At 43.0% G+C, this 19,918-nt stretch overlaps 1 protein-coding gene and 1 long non-coding RNA gene across 2 annotated transcripts in view; one reads left to right on the top strand and one right to left on the bottom strand.

The window, feature by feature from the left end:
• Nucleotides 1-2,497, top strand: part of GYPC (glycophorin C (Gerbich blood group)) — a 53,395-nt gene extending 50,898 nt beyond the window's left edge. Inside the window, exon 3 of the mRNA XM_019554195.1 lies at nt 917-2,497. Coding sequence (XP_019409740.1) covers nt 917-1,113 — 197 coding nt within the window. The 3' untranslated portion in view covers nt 1,114-2,497. The remainder of the gene's footprint in view (nt 1-916) is intronic.
• Nucleotides 2,498-14,252: 11,755 nt separating this feature from the next.
• LOC109323241 lies at nt 14,253-19,637 on the bottom strand. Its single transcript, XR_002104594.1, has 3 exons — nt 19,627-19,637; nt 15,390-15,391; nt 14,253-14,451 (listed from the first exon to the last, which is right to left on the bottom strand). It is a non-coding gene; the product is annotated as an uncharacterized LOC109323241 (long non-coding RNA).
• Nucleotides 19,638-19,918: the final 281 nt, after the last annotated feature.

Genomic DNA, 19,918 nt, shown 5'->3' with positions numbered 1-19,918 from the left:
CCAAGGTCTGGAGCAGTCTGCCAGCGGAGGAGGTTCAAGCACCTACATTGAACACCTTCAAGAGCAAATTGGATGCTTATCTTGCTGGGAACCTATGACCCCAGCTGACTTCCTGCCCTTTGGGTGAGGAGCTGGACTCGATGATCTCCCGAGGTCCCTTCCAGCCCTAACATCTATGAAAGTCTAAAAAAGTCTATGAAAGTTGGACAAATTCAGGCATTGAATCCAAATAGCTGGTAGATACATTTGGAAGAAGTCAGTCTGAGTTTTTTAACATGTTCCTGCAAAACCATTAATTAGTTAATTCTATCATCTATCAATCCATCTATCCACAGATCTATATAAACCTCATCGTCACCAGGGATCCTGTTTTTCTCTGATTTAAAAAAAACTCCACAATTTTTTAATTAAAAAAGTAACCCAAAATCTACTTTTTCCATGATTAAAATGAAGTGCCACTATACATATACATATAAATATACGTGTGTGTGCGTGTGTGCGTGCGTGCATGTGTATGTGTGTACAAGTAGAAATAGAAGCAATGTTCCATTTTAATTACCAAAAAAATGTGGATTTTGGGTTACTTTTTTTTTAATCTGAAAATTAGGGACCTTTTTTAAATGAGACAAAACCCTGCTCATCCCCATCAGGTCTGAATGTCTTGTTACAATGCATGCTTCCTCCCCACTGTGTCAAGTATCCAGGTTGTGGCCATATTGGCCTAGAGGCAAAAAAAAATCAGAACTCATAGAAAAGGTGGTATCTTTTATTAGACCAACTAGATATTTGCAAACAAATTATTTTATAACCAGTCTCTGCTCTCTCCTCTCTACTGAACACTCAGTGGTGGGATGTCAAGTGAGGGCTGTGTACTGTGGCTAATTAAGACATCCAATCCTTTCTCTTCTCCTTCTAGGCGTTATTGCAGCAATTGCTTTTGTCCTCACCTGCCTGGTGATTGTGATGCTTCGGTACCTGTACAGGCACAAAGGCACCTACCACACCAATGAGGCAAAGGGAACTGAATGTGCCGAAAGTGCAGACGCCGCTTTGAAAAACGACCCTACTCTCCAGGAGGCGGTGGATGAGAGCAAAAAGGAATATTTCATCTGAGAGTTAGAGTCCACATGAAGACTCCCTTCATGCTCCTTTCCCCAAGGGAATCAATCAGAAGCACTGCATCCACGGCAACTTCAAAAGATGGATATTGCAAGGTTATAGGCAAGCCTCCTAATTGAAATGCTATTTCTTTATTCTTCCCCATGATGAACTGAATGCCAGATACTTGGCTGTTGATTTTATTAGCAGCACAGCTGGTCACAGTTGAATTCAATATCAGATAAGAAGAAACAAAATCTCAGTATGAGTGATATACCAATACTAGATAATGATATCAAATGTCAAACCTTGACATTTGGTGAAAATAATAGCTGCCAATGGAAAACATTCACTCAGAGTTAATGATGCATCCTACGCTGATATTATACAGGACTACCTGAAAATGAAATTCAAATGGTAATAGAACAAATGCTAAACCAGATAAAGCTGAGGTTACCAGAACAAATATTGATTTGTAGTCCAGATTTTTCCCCTATAAAAGCATGCATTTCCAGGTGTGAGGATCTGAGGGCCTTGGGGGGAGAGAAGTTTTTAGATTTTTGTTTTTTTTAAACCAAAGATATTTCACAGAAACAAAACACCATAGCAAAAGTTAGGAAAAAGTTAAGAGTGAAGATTTTTTTATTTATAACTGGTTTTGCATGGCAACTTGAGAATTGCAATGGGTTGGATACTACAGTGTACTAGGTAATAACCCGTAGGCTTATGAATATGATTGTAAATAGCCACTAGGTCTCTTGAACACGTGCCAAAGTAGGTAGATATTTAAGATAAAGAGTATTGGTTAGTGAAACACCCAGTCACAACTAGATCTTGCGGAGAGTTTTTGCTCTGGTATTTATTTATTTATTTTACTTTAGAGATGTCTTTTGAAAAAAAACCATCAGCTGACATTTTTGGGAATTGAGTCTACTTAAGGGGAGAAAGTACTCTTAGCAGTTCACTGTAATGAAAACCTGTAGCTGTTTTAACCCTATTCCTTTGCATTGATTTCACCTTTTTTTTTCTGCCCCAGTGGCTTTTAAATATTTCCACGTGGCACTGGATACAAAAATTACACCAAGCATCCGCCCTTTAAAAAATAAATTGGAAATACTACATAACAGCAAAGATCCTGCTCATCACAAAAGAATCGACTGTGATGAATTCCTTCACCCCAGCAAGCTGTCTGCCTAACTGAAGCCAACAATTAGTGCAAGAAATTGGATTAATTGTTTTCTGCACCTGCCTATCACCAGATGCATGTATGCTCTTAACTATCAAAAATAGAGGAGGGAGGGACATAATTAATCACAAATACTCCATTTACCAGCTTTACTCTTTGTACTCAACAGTTTTTCTATGTTTTGATTAAAATATATATATCTATATAAAGTTATGCATAGTTGTGCTTTCAACACTTTGCGGCTGATCCTCACTCCTTGGCATTGAAACATGGAAGGCACCTTGAGCGCACCATGGTTCACCATGCTGGCCATATAGCCATGAGAGGGAGAAATTGCTGAAGGAGAAAAGCCACAAAGGAACAAAGAGAATTGCTTGTGGTCTTTCAGCACCTACAGGAGGAGGATTTGAGGTATTATAAGCCTGAAGATTTAAATTTGGCTGATACAAAACCCTTGCTTTATGTCTTTAGCCAAAGGACACTGCAATACTGGCAACTTACAAAAAAGCTTATGTTCAAATTCTATATACTATTTTACAGCCATGGCATATATAATAACTAACAAGATAGTACTAAGTTGCATGAGCTTTGCTAACCATAATCATGTACATTTGCCTTCTTTTTTTAAAACTTGCGTTAAAACTTTTGGATCCTTTTTCCACTTTCTCAACATAATTTAGAACAAGCATCAAGGAGAAAATTATTAAGCTAGCAGCAAAACTAAGCTTATGCATCTAGAGACAGTAGGAAAAAAGGCAGAAACGAGGTTTTACTCTTCATTTCAATATTAAATTTAAACTCTTGTAAAAAAAAAAAAAAGGCAATAAGAATCATAGAATCACTGAGTCAGGAGGGACCTGGACAGATCATCGAGTCCGACCCCCTGCCAGGGGCAGGAAGGAGCACTGGGGCTGGCAGGGGTCATAAGACCCCAGCCAGGTGCCTATCCAGTCTCCTCTTGAAGATCCCCAGGGAAGATGAGAGCACCAACTCTCTGGGAAGCCTACTCCAGGCTCTGGCCACCCTGACAATGAAGTCATTCTTCCTAATATCCAACCTAAACCTCTCCTCCCGCAGCTTGTGGCCACTGTTCCTGGTGACTCCAAGGGGGGCCCTGGGGAACAGACTTTCCCCGAGTCCCTGCTGCTGGCCCCTGATAAAGTTGCAGGAAGCCACAAGATCCCCCCTCAGTCTCCTCTTGTGGAGACTGAAGAGATTCGGGTCCCTCAGCCTCTCCTCCTACGGCTGGCCACGGAGGCCCCCAGCCATACGAGTGGCCTCCGCTGGACCCTCTCCAGGTTCCCCACGTCCCTCTTCAAGTGCGGCGCCCAGAACTGGACACAGGACTCCAGCTGCGGCCTGACCAGTGCCGCATGGAGGGGGAGCTAGACCTCTGGTGGGCTGTTAGTGCTGCCCCTGTTGATGCAGGACAGGGTGCGGTCGGCTTTGCCTATTGCTTCATCACATCAGCGACTCATATTCATGCCCGAGAGGGGCAGCCCCTAACCTATAACCATAATGCTGGTTCCCTCTCCCCAGGTGCAGCACCCTGCACTTGTCCTTGTTGAACCGCATCCTGTTCAGATCGCCCACTTCTCCAACCTATCCAGGTCTGCCTGGATGCGGTCCCTGCCTGCCGGTGTAGTCACTTTACCCCACAGCTTGGTGTCATCAGTGGTCTTGAACAGGGTGCTCTCCACACCCTCGTCCAGGTCGCTAATGAAGATACTGAACAGCACCAGCCCAAGGACCGAACCCTGGGGGACTCCGCTGTCCACACCCTCCCAGGTCAATATTGACCTGTCCAGCACCCCCCTCTGGGTGCGCCCCTGGAGCCAGTTTGCCACCCATGTGACCGTGCATTCATCAGTGCTGCAGCCCCTCAGCTTGCCCACCAGAATTGCGGGGGGACACTGTGTCGAAGGCCTTCTGGAAGTCCAAGAAGATAACATCGACTTCCTCCTTCCCATCTAAGCTCTTTGTTACCTGGTCATAGAAAGAGACCAGGTTAGTCAGGCAGGATTGGCCTTGCACTAACCCGTGTTGGTTATCCCTCAACATCACTTCCCCTGCAGAGCTGTCACAAATGTGGCCCTTGATCATTTTTTCAAAGACCTTCCCCAGGATAGAAGTGAGGCTGACTGGCCTGTAGTTGTCAGGCTCTTCCTTCCTTCCCTTCTTGAAAATAGGGACCACATTGGCCCTTTTCCAGTCCTCAGGGATTTGGCCTGAGCACCAGGAGTCCTCGAACAGCTGTGCCAATGGCTTTGCAATGACACCAGCCAATTCCCTCAGCACCCGTGGATGAAGGTCATCCGGGCCCACTGACTTGGACATATCTAAGCCCTCCAGGTAATCCTTAACTAGGTCTGAACTAACAGTCGGGGGACTCCCATCCTTCCCGGGCCTCTCTACGCTATCACCCAAGAGCACCCCACTGCCAGCAGACAGGAAAATGGAGCTTCAGGCCTGGTGCCAGACTGGAAAGCATGTATATATTTGCTACGGGCATGGCATGCTTGCAGTGTATCCATGTCTCTCATCAGGGCAGAGATCACCTAAAACCTTCCTTGAATCTCAATGGGCTTTTTATTCCCTTTAATCTACTAAACCTCTCTCCAGGTCTGTACCCTCCAAGTAAGGCTGTTTGCTGGATCAAGTTTTGTTTGATGCTTCCTTGTAGCTGACTGCAACATTAGTGAAAGACACCTGGTAGGAACAGAGTGGTGTAAGGACCACTGATATTGCAGAAAACAAATTCCCATCTCACCCTCATAAGACCTTTTTCATTTTTAGGACTTGGGCTTGTTACACTGAACTAAGCTGTACAAGGGGGTGGTGGGTTATCTGAATATTTGCAAGATACCCCAAGGCAATTTTTCTTCTTATGAGTGAATGAAGGAACCCCACCAAGTCTGAGATGTCATACTCATTTAGGTCATCATAATCAATGGCAATCACTCGCTGTCAAGGATGCTTGTCTTCCATGATTGTCTTACCTGTGGCCGACGAGGCTGATCTGGGATCAACAGACTCTGCTGCAGCTCCAGCACGTGTTTCCATGCAAGGTGGGTGACTGTGGGTTCATGATTCAGTCCATGACATGCTGTTTCTGCCACTCCTGCTTTTCCATCTTCTGCTGTTGCCATGAGGTTTCAAAGTACTGAGAACCTTGCAGCAACTTTGGCATGGCCTTGCACAATAAATTCCCACAATGTTGATGTTGCATTTTTTTTCAACTTGGCCTTGAGGGCATCCTTGAAGGGCTTTCTCTGCCCTCCTTTTGAGCTTATGCTTTGACTGGGCTGGGAGAATAAAACTTGCTTCAGGAGTCTGGAGTTGGACATACATATGAAGTGGCCAGCCTAGTGAAATTGAAGTTGAATAATCACCATCTTGTTGCTCGAGGTGTTTGCTTCTGAGATGATGCTAATGTTGGTGCATCTGTCTACCCCCTGGATTCGAAGGATCTCCTGCAGGCAGCATTAATGGCATTTTCCCAGCAGCTTGAGATCTCTCCTGTACATTCTCCATATCTCAACCCCTTCCAATAAGGCAAGGATCACAACCACTTGATAAACCATGAGGTTGGTTTTGGATATGACATCATGATCTTTGAACACTTGTTTCCTCGGGTATCTGAAGGTTGCACTCAGACATTTGAGGCAACATTCATCTATGTCATCTTCTTCATCTATGTCAGCCTTCTGAAAGAGATGGTTTCCGACATATGGGAAATACTCAGCTATTCTCCAGAGTCTCACCATGAGTCTGAATTACTAGAGCTGGAGACTGCTTATTAAGAGCTTGCTGATGGAAAACCTTAGTTTTCTGAAAGTTAAGCATCAGTCCAATTTTCTTGCATCCTCAGTAAAAATGTCGATGATTGCCTGAAGGTCTGCTTCTGAATGAGCACGTGCTACAGCACCATCAGCATACTGGAGCTCAATGACTGGGGTTGGTTTTGGCATAGGTTCAACTGAGACTAAACATCCATTTGGTAAGTTAGCTCCACTCTGACTGGAAAGTTGTTGGTGGTCAAATGTAGCATCTCAGTAAGAGGTTTTGGAGCAATGATGCAGCCTAGCTTAACTCCTGTCTTAACTTCAAAGGGATCTGTGATACGTATGTTACTGAGATCCACCACATGCGTACTGTCATGGAGCAGGCGAAGAACGATGAAACTATGAAAAAACGCCATAGAGCATCCTTCTGAAATATGGAAGCAGACCTTCAGGCAATTGGAATGGACCTGAGTAGATCATCATATGACCCCCTGCCATATGGTTGACAAGCGTTGAAGGCTTTTGCGTGGTCAAAGAAGGCCACGTAGAGAGAGGCTTATGTTGTTCCCAACATTATCCTGCAGCTGGTGAGCAATGAAGATCAAATCAGTTGTGTATCTTGATGCCATAAATTCACACTGAGACTCCACGAGTGACTCTTCAGTAAGTGGAAGGAGACGGTTCAGGAGGGTTCATGTGATGATCTGTACTGTGGTGGACAGCAAGGCAATTTCTCTGTTGGCCATGTCTACTTTCTTGAAGATTGGCACAATCCTGGCAACCCTGAGGTCATTTGGGATTTCTTTATTTCAGATCTTTAAGATGTGGACATGGAGCTATGATGTGAGCTCCTCTCCCCCATGCTTAAAGATTTTGGCAGGGAGTCAGTCAGCTCCAGGTACCTCGTTATTCTTCATTGGCTTGATGGCTTTCCTCACCTTGTCAAGGGTCGGAAGGATTTTGAGATCGTCTCTGACTGGGTTTTATGGGACGGATTTAGCCAACAGCCAAGAGGCACCTATTAGTCATAAAGGGTCTAGATTTTTAGGTAGCATGAAGTGGCTTCAGTAAAGCTACCTCAGTTCATATCAGCTATGAACCTTGTCCAATATTTGAATATTTAGGATCCCTCAAATCTGAAATAATGCAACCGCTGCTCTTTGAACATGCCCCAATTTAGTAGCTTGCTTCATTTCTTCAAGCTGTTTTTCTGCACTCATCCAGCCAATAGAGCAATCCAAGTCCATAATGATATCCTGCTCATCGCTAATGAGCCTTTTTGAATGTTTGCAGAGCAGTAACTTTGGCACTAGCCATGTTTTCAGTTATTTTCTTTCAAAAAGCCTTCTGATGCTGTCCTCTTGCGTTCCAGGGTTTTGCCTTATTTAGAAATGACTCAAGCACTTGGAGCAGAGCAGAGCTCAGCTCTGGGTTTTGTTTGTTTGTCTTTTTAGGACAACCTTGGCTTTGTAAAGGAAGGGAAACATCTGACAGCACCAAAAGATTGACACAGCTTGAAGGGCCCAATCCTTTTGCCACACAATAGTCCCACTGTCTTCAGCCCACATGGCTCTAAACCACTGCATTGCAAATTACTCATAACTTTTAGGGATAATTTACAAAACTTTTCTTTGTAAGTCATAGGCTGAGCAAAACAAGGCACCATGTGCAACACTGGTGCCTGCAGGTGGTCGCATCTTTTGATCAAAAACAGCTAACTGACTTGAAAAACAGCATTGAAAGGTTTGGGCTATTTGTAAACTCCCAGGATTCAGTAATAACCAAGATCAGGAAATAGGATATTTTTCTATGTGAGCAACTATGTGATTAGTACTAATGTTTTATAATGATTGAGTGTCAATATTGTGTAGATAAAGCCACACTGCCTCTATTTAGAAGCACAAGTTGTTTTCTCAAATCTGCCTTTTAGTGCCTTAGAATCTTTTTGCATTGAATCATCAAATATTTGCTATTTTTGATGCTGTTTGGACACATGAGTTGTGGCATGGTGGTTTGTGTGTGTATATATATATATTATAGATATATTTTTCTATATATATTTTATATGTATGCATGTATATGAATATGTATATGTATATGTATCACACAAAACCTAGTCAGAGATGAGATAGATAGATAGATACAGAAAGTTAAGAAATATAGCTGATAATTTGATGAGATTAAAGCAATTACCTGGAAAGAGTCCTGTTTACGTCAGTAGGCTTTAGGGCAGGCCCCTGGAGAATTAAAACACGTCCCGGTGAAAAATGGCATTGTTTGTGAAGGAAAACAGAGCGACTTTTCAACTCCATCCTCAAGCCTCGATTAAAGCAAGCTTTGAAAACAGGACGCAGACACCTGTTACTGTGCTTGCTCCCATGCTGCCAGCATATTGCCGTCAGTGCTAATTGTACCAGTGTTAATAGGAATGGTCCCAGCAATAACCCTGCCGGCTGACGGGAACGCTTGTGTAAGCATTTCTGTAGCCCAAAGGCTCTGATCTCCAGGTGCTAGTGGGCACCGACGTGGCAGCATTTCCCCTGTTGGTTTATAGAGTCAATATTTCCAAAACCTTGGCTACATTCATAACAAAGCTGGTGGGGTTGAACCTCAGGCAAATGGCTCCCATTCTCCCTATATATAGGAGGTCAAATTCTTCTACACCTGCCACCAACTTCAGTGCTACTGTTGGACCTGATACCGGCCATCTGTCCAGAGATGCCACTGACGCCTTCTGAAGCAAAACCATGATGAGGAACAGCAAGCAAAATACAAAGCAATAGAGATCAAGGACAAAGTCACTCAAGAGCCTGCTTCCCCTCAAAAATTCCCCAAATCTTGGTGTTAATAGGCAGTGTAGAAACTCAGTGGAGTTGCCTCCAAAGTGAAAGCATCATCTCTCTTGTCTCCACTGAATTATTGCTCTTTGCCACTGAAATATGGCTCTTAAATTGTGCTGAGGTGTCTAGTAAAACAGCAGGTGATGTAGAAAGGTACTGTTGAGTAGCTGGAATGACATCCTTTCACTCCTCTCATTGCTTCACCAATTTTTCAGGCAATAAGGCTAATTATACTTACAGCCATAGGCTGATTGATGCTGGTTATTGGGTGACTGGGTATGAGACTAAGCCAGGATATTGGGGCTGAGCCACTGATTACCTTTCTAATGTTACATTACAATTCCTCTATAATATTATGGCCTCTGTGAAGAAATCATTGGGTTCCTGGATGCTTTTGGGCCTTTTTTATACTGAAGGTCAAGCTAAATGGTGAGAATGGTCCTTTCCAGCCTTCAAATCTATGGATCTAAACCCAGACTAATTCCACCAGTGTCAACAAGAGTGGCTCAGGGGTTATATCATCAATCTTATAGATTCAGAATTATTGCCAATTGGATGCTGTTTGCGCTTCTCCACGGGAGAGAGCTGAATTGCTTTTCATACTCACTTAATAGCATTTTTCTATTAGATACACTTCCAGCATTTTTTGGAATCATAATACTGTGAAAATTGCAAGCCTCCCAATAGCTAGAGACCAACCGTTGCTTAACCACCCTGCTGCCATTCCTATCAGAAAGGAAAAAAGCTGCTGTTACTTAGATCCTGTCATCTTTCATTGCAAAACCTGAATGCGATTTTGGTTGCTATTTAGCTTTTATAACAATGCGTTTGCAAGCATCTCTGGGACCAACCCTAGAGCCTGTCACTCTCGATTACCCTGAGTACTATTAATGGAGATGTACAGAAACGTCTGACCATATTCTGTTCTCACTTCCTCCTCACTGACACAACTGGCACTCTGCTGACTTTAGCGACTCCATTCATTTAAGTGGAGTTAATATGGATTTACCAGGGAATAGACTAGATTTAAAAAGCCAGGGAAAAGGGAAGACCTTTGTTCATAATCTGGTTCCTGACTCCTAGTAAGTTGATTTTTTGTACAAAGCAGACAAGATCCCTGTAAGTAGGACAGACTGGCAAATGAGAACAAGAAGGAAACAGTCAAACATCCAATTTTATACAGCTTTTTATTTAGAAGCACTGATTCCTGGAGATTTCTGGTAACTGCGTAGCCATGCAACAGCTACCCAACTGTGCACATAGTTCTGAACAGCTGGCAATCATGGTGTTTTCAACGCAAATTAAAGAAAATCAAGTGGGCTGAGTTTCCAGTTGGTGCAAATAAGCTTTCGATGGAGGTACGTTGATTTTTGGACCACTACTAAAAAGTGCCTTTGCTGTATGTCTTCCTTAGAGGCTAGTGTGGGCACCTGTCATCATAGAATAACACTGTTCCTTTATGCAGCGCTGAATTAGGAATATATCACAGCTGTTTGTTTGATATGGACCCCCCTGCGGCCCCAAGATCCTTACAGGAGGACGCTGAAGAGAGCCATTTCATGCATTTATCCAAGACAATTCAGCCCAGGAGATCTAAAACTAAACCATTCTGCAAATACCAACTCATGTCTAAGTCGATCTGTATCCAGCTAGCACGGCTTCTTGGACTCACCATTGTATGCCCACAGTGGTCAATAGGCAGGGGCTGTGTATTTCAAAAAGAAGACATGGCAGACCCCAAACTTTATGATGTGCCAGCTGTGTTACCGAGAACTTACAGGAAAGCCTTTTCAGATTAAAAAGTGTTGAGAGCCCAGGCATTCAAGACTTCTACTGATTTCAGTACTGCTCTCATGTACAGCCTGCTTCCAGGACTGGGCCACTTACACCAGTTCTGCACATTGCTCTGCACCTCTAAGCACACACTCCCCGAGCCTGTGAATAATTATCTCTTCACTAACTGCTCAGTGTTTAATAAATGATAACACTGGTCCATCCTCTACAAAATCCTGTGCAGACTTATGCTGTTTACTGGAGGGTACTCTGGAGGGGAAAAGTGATTTATTGAATAGCCACTGTGCCACTGAAATCAACTCTGAATCCGTACCCAGTTAATTGGCATGTGTGTTATGGTCTCCATGCTGCCTTTTCATTTTTGTCATTTCTAAAAATTACAGGTGATACGTCTTAAGACACAAATATTGCAATCAACTCAGGTTAATTCTATGATAGATGTCAATCTCTTGGATAAAGGGGTAGCTGATCCATGAACTAAAAACTGATGGTTACCTAGATGTTAGAGATTACAACTAAATTCAGTTCTGTGTGCAGATGGAATATAGCCCCAAGCTGGTTTCATAGATAGATAGATAGATGTGTGTGTGTGTGTGCGTGCACACACACACACACACACACATATGTATATGTGTTTCTGTGCATGTGTGTGTGCCGGAGTGTGTGTGGTGTGTGCATGCATGCCTGCATGTATACCCACACATTTTTCCTTAAAATGCTCAAATTTCTAAAATCTGAAAACAATTATTGAAAGAAAACAAGCAAGCCAGCACAAAAATGGCGGTGGTAATTCCAAGTTGTTTAAGAACACTTTATTAAATGCTGGAAAAGAATGCATAAGGCACATCTACGTAAGGTGTCTTAAGTGCGGAGTTGCCTAATTAGCTCAGCAGTAAAGCTGCTGTGTCTACATGTGCGGCGCTATTAGGCCTCAGCAAACCATTAAATGCTGCCCTAGATTAGTACTGGAAAACGCAAGTGCTATCCTGCAGCAGTGATATTTAGTGCGCTGTGATTGACATGCAGACAGTGATGGGTCTGGCTGGGGCACAAGGGTGCTTCAGTGTGGGGGCTGCCCGCTAGCTAGCCCTGCACTGGAGCACCCTCGTGCCCCAGCCAGCCCCTCCACAGCACATTGAGCTGGGTTGGAGAACCCCCGGGCTGGCAGGATGACTCCCTTGGGTCCGTTGCCAGCTGGAGCTGCTCCAACCTGGCTCAACATGCTGCAGTACTGGGCACATGTGTAAATGCTTCACCCAGGAGCAATATACTCTGGCGTGAACTGTACTGGAGTTTATTCAATTGCATTAATAGCCCATGTAGACATACCCACACACAATTGCACATTCATTTAAGCATCTTCCATTAGTGTATGGACACACGCATATTGAAAACCATTTCACAAGGGCAACTGCTATTAAGTTCTAATTGTTATGTGTGGACTGGCCAGAAACAAGGCAAAAGTTGCAAAACAATGCCCAGTTTTAACACTGCGTTACCCAGGGTTGAGGTTGAAGCCTTTTTGCTGCATTTGTATCGATCCCATCTCCTCCAGGTGTAACAATTAGAACACAACTGCTGACCTTTTAAAACATTCCCCTTTCGAAACAGCTCTGAATGTATGTGCATCCATACCCTTACAAAACAGGCTAGATCAATGAGGTGAAACCAGAAAACAAGGATAAGAAAACACAACATATAACAAATGGAAACATTATGACAATAATAGCAAAGACCACAAATCAGCAGTTAGAAAATTCAGATGGTTGATACGGAGGGCTAAAGATAGGCATGAAAAATTGATGGCCACGGGACAATAGGAAAGAATGATTTAAACACTGTCAGAGCAAATTAAATCCTAACAGTGGTTAAGGACCAATACTAGTTAAAGACTGTAAAACTGTCTGTCATTGACATACAGAACATGTCTATTCAACAAATATTTTTATTTTGTATTTTAAAAGAAGCAGGATAATATACTCATATCTCACACTGACAAGAAAATGTCTTGCAGTGTATCTATTACCAAAGAATCATAGGGAAGTGGGGCTGGAAGGGACCTTACGAAGTCATCTAGTTCAACCCCTTGCTCAAAGGCAGGATCGTCCCTGATTAAAGCATCCCAGACAAATGTCTGTCTGAGCTGCTATTCAACATTTCCAAGGACGGAAAGTCCACAACTTGTCTAGGTAGCCTATTCTGATGCTTGACTACCCTCATACACACACAGACGTATATATACACATACACATATATACGCATACATACACATACACACACACACACATATACATACACATATACACACACACACACATATATACACACAGGGTCTTCATAAAGTCTTCGTGCACTTTTCTGCGTTAATAACTTAGGTTGTGGACAAGGACTTTATGAAGACCCTGTGGGGGGGTGTGTGTGTGTGTGTGTGTGTGTGTGTGTGTGTGTGTGTGTGTGTGTGTGTGTGTGTGTGTGTGTGTGTGTGTGTGTGTGTGTGTGTGTGTGTGTGTGTAAATTATTTGAGCCAGATCATTTGAATCAAGGAAAAAATTAAGTTTATGCAGCCAATACAGAGAATTAAAGCTGATGTGCACAGACAGGCCCTTGAACTTTCCACAGTGTGCCCAGCACGTGCCCCCGGGTGACCTCGGGACATGTCAATCAGCACTGACCTACTTTCCAGCCCCGCGCATGCTCAGTTACTAAACAGAGCTTGATTCTGTGCATGCTCAGTTAGAACCTGCATGAGGTAATTAGACCAGAAATTTCTATGAACAAAGCGATCTGATTGGCTACCAAATTTGTATAAAAGACTACTGAGCCCCTCCCTCGGGGGGGAGACCCGACCCAGTGTGAGTGCAGAGACTGCTCTTAGCAGAGACTGTCTCACAACTGGGGAGACCCGTTTGACTGAGACCAGAGGCTGTTCACCAGGGACTGTTCCTCGGTAAGGCTCTTCGGCCTATTGGTCTCCTCCCCGCTTGGCTCTTCGCTGCATTCTCGATCTCGTTCCGTTTTTTGCTGTACTGATATCCTGGCTTTTGACTAACTTTCGGCATCGATTCCTGACTACGGCTCAGCTCATTCGTACTCACTTTGATCGTGTCTCCGCTTCATCACGTCTCAGCTTTTGACCTCGGCTTCCTCTTCGACCACCTGTTGTCCGTCACTGGACTGGCGTCACGACTCCGTTCATCAGTTTTGTTACAGTTCTGCTTGTTTGGGTTCCACCTCGTGAGCTGCTGACCAGCCCTGGGACTAGCTAGTGGGCAGCCGCACCTCGCCCTCCGGGGCTAGAAAGCAAGGGCTCGCTAGTGAACCCCGTGGGCCAACAGACCACTCTGTTGTTGTTTATCGTTCTATAACTGTACTCGAAGAAGCAGCTCTGCCTATGCCTCAAAGCTTAAATTAAATAAATCCACCTGTTTGAAACCATACGTTTTCATGCCACTCAGACTCCGCCACCGCAAATCCCACCTGTTCCTGTTCCAGTCGCCACCGCCCGGCCCACCGTGACCCTGGGGCCTTCATTTGGTTCTGACAATTTGTAGCTAAGACTTCACTGGTTAGGATAACTGAGCTGAAGTGTCTTATAGACTGTGAATTAAGAGATGGTAACATAATGCTACAATGGTTTAACAGAAAACAGGCATTTATTCAAACAAACTCAAGTTTATTGTTGGATGAATTTTTTTTGGTGAAGGTTCTTGTGTTGACATAGTTACTTAGAATTTTGTAAGGTATTTGACTTAGTTCAGTATAACATTCTGGGGAAAATTTGCACTCCACAAAAACATTATGGTCCCCAGTGAATTCAAATCTGTTTATTAAGTGCCTGTAATGTTGCCACACAAGTCTGCATTCATATAAGAAGGTTTCTTCCATTATAAACTATCTGGTTAACCAAAGAAATGAAAGTAGCAATTAATTAAAACAACACTATATTAAAAAAATGTTAAAATGAGGAAATCAGTAGTACATACATAGGAAATTCAGATATTTGATAAGACAAGCTAAAGGTATTAATGAAAAATCTATGGCTAATTGAACAACAAAAAGGAATCCTTTAAATATATTAAGAGAGAATCAAACTCCAATAATAGTATAGATTAAATATTAATTAAAGATGGTTAAATCTTCAATAAGTCTCAATGAGGAATCTTCATCTCATTGTGTGTTTCTCATAATGTGCCCAAAGCCCAGTCCTTTTGACTTCAGTAAGACCAGAATTTCATCTTCTGTGTTTATTATTCTTGGGAAAGTGAATTATACTACCTACATAACTCAGTAAGAACACACTAAATCAAGTAATAAATCTTTATAAAGCCTGAACTCTCAGTACATCCTAGTGTCTTCATATCCCGTTTTGTTTCAGAAATATATGTATGCTAGGAAGGGTTTGAAATGTTGTTATATGAATGGTTGCAATTCAAATCTACTTTAACATGACAAAGGAGAACATAAAACCATCAAAGGTCATTAACATCACTAGAGTACATACCAGGGCTTTCTGTGATGATAGGTATGTTACAATGCACCATATTGTTTTTTATCTATCAAAGCTAGTAATAAACTGGTTGTAAAAAAATCTACTTTATTTTGACTGGAAAAAAAGAAACGAAAGAAAAATGCATTTTATAATTAAAAGTGTCATTTTCAGTTTCTAAAGAATCAGTTTCCTGTCACTACTCGCTTTCAAAATATATCTGTAGCTTTTTGAAGAAGAATACTTGCTACTGAAATGGTCTTGCCAAACATTCTGGATTAGTCTTATGAGTACAAATCAAGAAAAGTAGTAAAAGGTCACAGACCCCTTTCACATTACAAGCAAAACCAAAAGATAAATTGCTGGAGATGTATTACAGGTACAAAAGATACTTTTGACAGACCTATGAAGGATTCATACTTCAGAAGTTAGACAGTACTAATGTCTTTGTGAGCCTTCATGCAGGTACATGATCTAAAAATCTGAGCTCCTAAAATGCCTGATGGATTGTCACTTATGGCCAACATCCCATACACCTGAATGAACCAAATCTGAAATGCTAGGAACAGAAATTAGACATAAACCAGTATAAGTGATAGAAACCAGTTCAAATCTGTAACACAACAGAAGTTCAGAGCAAAAAAAAAACCGTCTTCCAAAAGGCCAAAACTGGTTTAAGATTAACCTGGATGGAGGTAGTATCAGACTTAACTGAATTAGATTAAATCAGTTTATAGAACTTCTGTCCCAGATCCCCTCCAGTTTCAAGTTAACTCATAGTCCCCCATCATCCCAGGATGCTTTGCACCTCCACTGCAAACCTCCCCTTACAGGGCAGGTAGTCTAGCCTTGACCCAAGCTGTCTGCTCCAGCCAAGCAGGAAGGTGTACTCTAGCACCCTCCAGCTTTTGACCTGGGCCACTGCAGGCAGGTGGCTGCATTTCCAGAATCAAAAGTGAATGTCTGTTCACTTGCTAATCAGTTCAATCTGTGCAGCTTAGCCTAACCTGCAAAGATTGATCCGATTCCACCTCGGGCTTTTTGACCATCCATACTTAGCCAAAATGTCTTCGTTGTTCTTCCTGCCTTGTGTAAAATCTCAAGGTGATTATACAGTATCCCTAATTAAAGAATAATAGAAGGATGTGTCTATAAAGTAGATGGCAGTCTTCGTCGCAATAGGTATGCAATGTGCAGCCAAATTCAAAGATAATTATAATCAATGGAGAGACTCCCCTCCAACAGGCATTTTATGTAATGCATTAAATGGGCCAAAATTATAAGCCTTCAGAGGTGTAGCTGTGCTAGGGTAAATGGGGAAATGATTGTCCCTGGATGATGCTGTCTGAAAGAGCTATGCCAGAAAAAGGCACAAGACCCCAGAATAATGAGGAAGGAATAGGAAGGGCAGCACTAGCAATAGATCCAGAGCTTTGAGGTACAGGCCTGTCTTGATGTTGACAATAGCCAACCATTTCCCTCCCTCTCAGTGAACTCAGTGATTTTCTGATGAGGATAGCCATTGGATCCTCCATTGTGTATGCATCTAAAATGCAAACCATTCTCCACCTACCCACAGAGGCACCAAACAACAGGGCTGGAGCATATCACTCACCTTGGTGGTACCTAATTTACACCTGAAGATGTTCTTACAGCCCCAACCCGTGTTAGCACATGCTGAAGTCAGTAGGGTTTCCTGAAATGTCAGTCAACACAGCCTGGCCTCTTGTATGTGATTTGACAGTCAAGAGCAGGTCCATTGGACCAAATTAATCCCTTTATTAAACCTTGTGACTTTGACAGACATACACAAAGCACCAGAAAAAAAAAGCAGAAGGAAAATAACTGGAAAGAACTTTATTCAGCAAAAGGCAACTTCACAGAAGAACAGGAGTCTACTCTCAAGAAATGACCACTAGCAGGATTAAAATATACACTTCAGGATTTTCCATCAAGCCCAAAGCTAATTCTGGAGGGATGCCCAATACATTAATGCAATGCACATTGTATGGCTGCCATCACCACTGCTGGAACGGGAGACTCGGAGCAGGAAGTTCTGGCTGCTCTGGACAAGAAAAGGACCCAGACCTTGTGCTAATCGACCTGCTTCCCAGCAAAGATTTTGATTAATGCTTCTCTTCCAGCTAAAAAAATAAACCAAATCTCCTGGACCCAGTCTTGTCAGAGCTGGCTGACGGGAAGTATGTTAGTTCCTGACGTTTGGCTAATGGCCAACAACAGGCAACTGATCTCTGATTTCTTTCCAGTGTCTTGGAAAGAAAGACTCTCATCCCCCACCCACCAAGAGAACTGTCTAGCAGATTCATTTGACAATCTTTCCCAATTTAACACATAAATATGCTGAGAAAATGCAACCCATAACCGTACCTTAAGTTCCCGGATATAATCGGCTTTTCCCCTCACTCAAATACCTAATAGAGCGATCAGCAGCATTTTCACAAAACTTGTCGTAAGTCATATTTAACCTGACTAAGATTTTATATTTTATTCCTATTAATTTATACTTCCTGTCATTCTTTACCATGTCAGTGTTCTCTTTCCGTTCATAAATCCTTGTTTTATAAAGGAGCGTGTGACCCTGAGGGCCCTCCATGCCTTTTCTAATATTCCCTTAATATTATGCATAAATACAACGTTGGGTTCAGAAATTCATCTCATGAACTGACATCTCTCTATTCCACCAAGTCCCTCGGCAACACCATTTACTTTCTGAGGCAAAAATGGATGTCAGGGAAATTATTACATCTCTGTGTTAACTGGCAAAGGGATAGAGACCGTTGTACAATGAATGACGCGTGGGGCTTTATCAATATTTCTGCCTTCGTACAGTAAACCAGTCATAAGAAAGTAGCTACCTGTATGAAAAATAAAAGATAAGGAAGATCAGCTTGTTCCTAGTGCTAGCGCAACATGCCAAGGTATAATGGCACGTGGGACGTTTCAGTGAAAAGAAAAGCCAATGAGTCGTATGCACTTCTGTGCGATTTGTACACTGGAGTTCAGGCATGAATCAGTCACACTAGTCTTTACCTTTATGAGCTATGTTATAACAGAGATTTTAATTTCTTGCCCCTCTTCCCCCACTGTTAATTAATTTTCATTTCAAATGCAGCAAGAAAATCACTTTGGGGAGCCTCAACCCAGCTGCATAATGTGCTTTGGAGATTTCAGGAGCAACACATGCCTTCCAGAGCTGGGATGAAAGGGGAAAACAGTCACCCCTTGCACAGTATAAACCTCTGCTATCCTGTGGCATATTGTCAAGCTGCCTTTTGCATCTACCTTGCCTCCTTAATAAAACCCTTCATAATTAAAAGGTGCAATTCACTGAGAGGTCTAAGGAAATGAGGATGTTGAATGTGAGAATCCAGTCACCTTAGCAATGCTCCAGTCAACCTAATTAGGAAATAATCTGCTATATTATACCTGGAGCACTGACTCCATTCCCCACTGTCTCCCTCTAAATCAAAGAATCAGGATGTATGTAACCAAAAAAACCCAACCAAGCCCTAATATTTGTTAGCAGTTTTTATCACGTACAAGCAATGAATCACAAGGCAGAAGGAGACCACACGGGAAACAAGTCATTTCTGCACATGGTTGACTTCCTAAACACTTCCCTTGTTCTATAGTAAATGTTTTTTACTATAAAACTCACAGATAGAGCATCCAGTGAGGGTGCTCATGATCCTTCTCCTGCAGCTGACCAAGGCCTGCAGAATAAATAAAAGGGCCTTTTCTGGTTGACATACCGATGAACTCCACCCGGCACAGTTCAGGAACCTCTTTCACGCCAAAGCAGCTACCATTGCAGGGATATTAGCAGCCAGGATAACCCACAGCAATAACTGCAGTGGGCTCACAAATCTCTACATCATCATTTTCCCAGCATCCAATTCACGGGTCAAGGACTTGAGCAGCCTGGGGTAGCCAGCTTCAGGACTGCTACATTTATGTCTTGGTACTTGAGTGTTGGGCCTCACCCTGTTGCACAAAGGTGACTTTTCTCATGCAAAGCTACCACTGCTCAGCCCAGGGTCTTACTGTGATGTGCTTCCAGCCTCAGTGCTTGTAGAGCCAGTCCGCATAGCAGGGTCTGTCCCATCTGTGTACAACCTGCACAATTGCCTTATCAAAGCTGGCCAGCCTTTCTGAGGACTATAAGTCACAGAAAAATACTTGCCACAGTGACCCACCACCTCAGCCTGCTTCCTGCTATGGAAATGGGTGTTGAATTAGCATGCCAAGCACCCAAAACAGGTCCTGGTCCTGGGCTGGATACCTGCCTTGGCTGCAGCTGCATTGGAGGCAGCAGACAGAGCAGCAGGTCAAGCCAGAAGTGCCGTGGTCTGCTATATTGGCAAGCCAGGAACATTTCTGCATCCAGACAAGCTCTCCCGTAACGTATTGAGAAACAATTCATAGATCACTCAATACCATGCAGTGCTAAGAATCATGGGATATGCTTCTCCTCCTCCCCCCAGATTTTACTCCCTATCTTGCACCAGCACAGGCATGGCTATAGGTCTATGGGTCAAGAAGAGCTTGGCTCTGTGGGCACTTATTGCCAGGTACAGCCAAGCCAGACACCCATCTCTGAGTGCCCCGCCCCAGGTAAACTCAATAGCAAAGACATACCTGGCCAAATCACATGGGGTCAGAAGTGTGAATGAAGTCACTCACTATGGAGACCAAAGTGGGGATCTCA

This window comes from Crocodylus porosus, unplaced genomic scaffold, assembly GCF_001723895.1.
Source record: "Crocodylus porosus isolate Cpor-Errol unplaced genomic scaffold, CroPor_comp1, whole genome shotgun sequence".
Taxonomy (NCBI): Eukaryota; Metazoa; Chordata; order Crocodylia; family Crocodylidae; genus Crocodylus; species Crocodylus porosus.
Note: the sequence above shows the minus strand (reverse complement) of the source record. Positions and strands in the feature narration are given on the sequence as shown.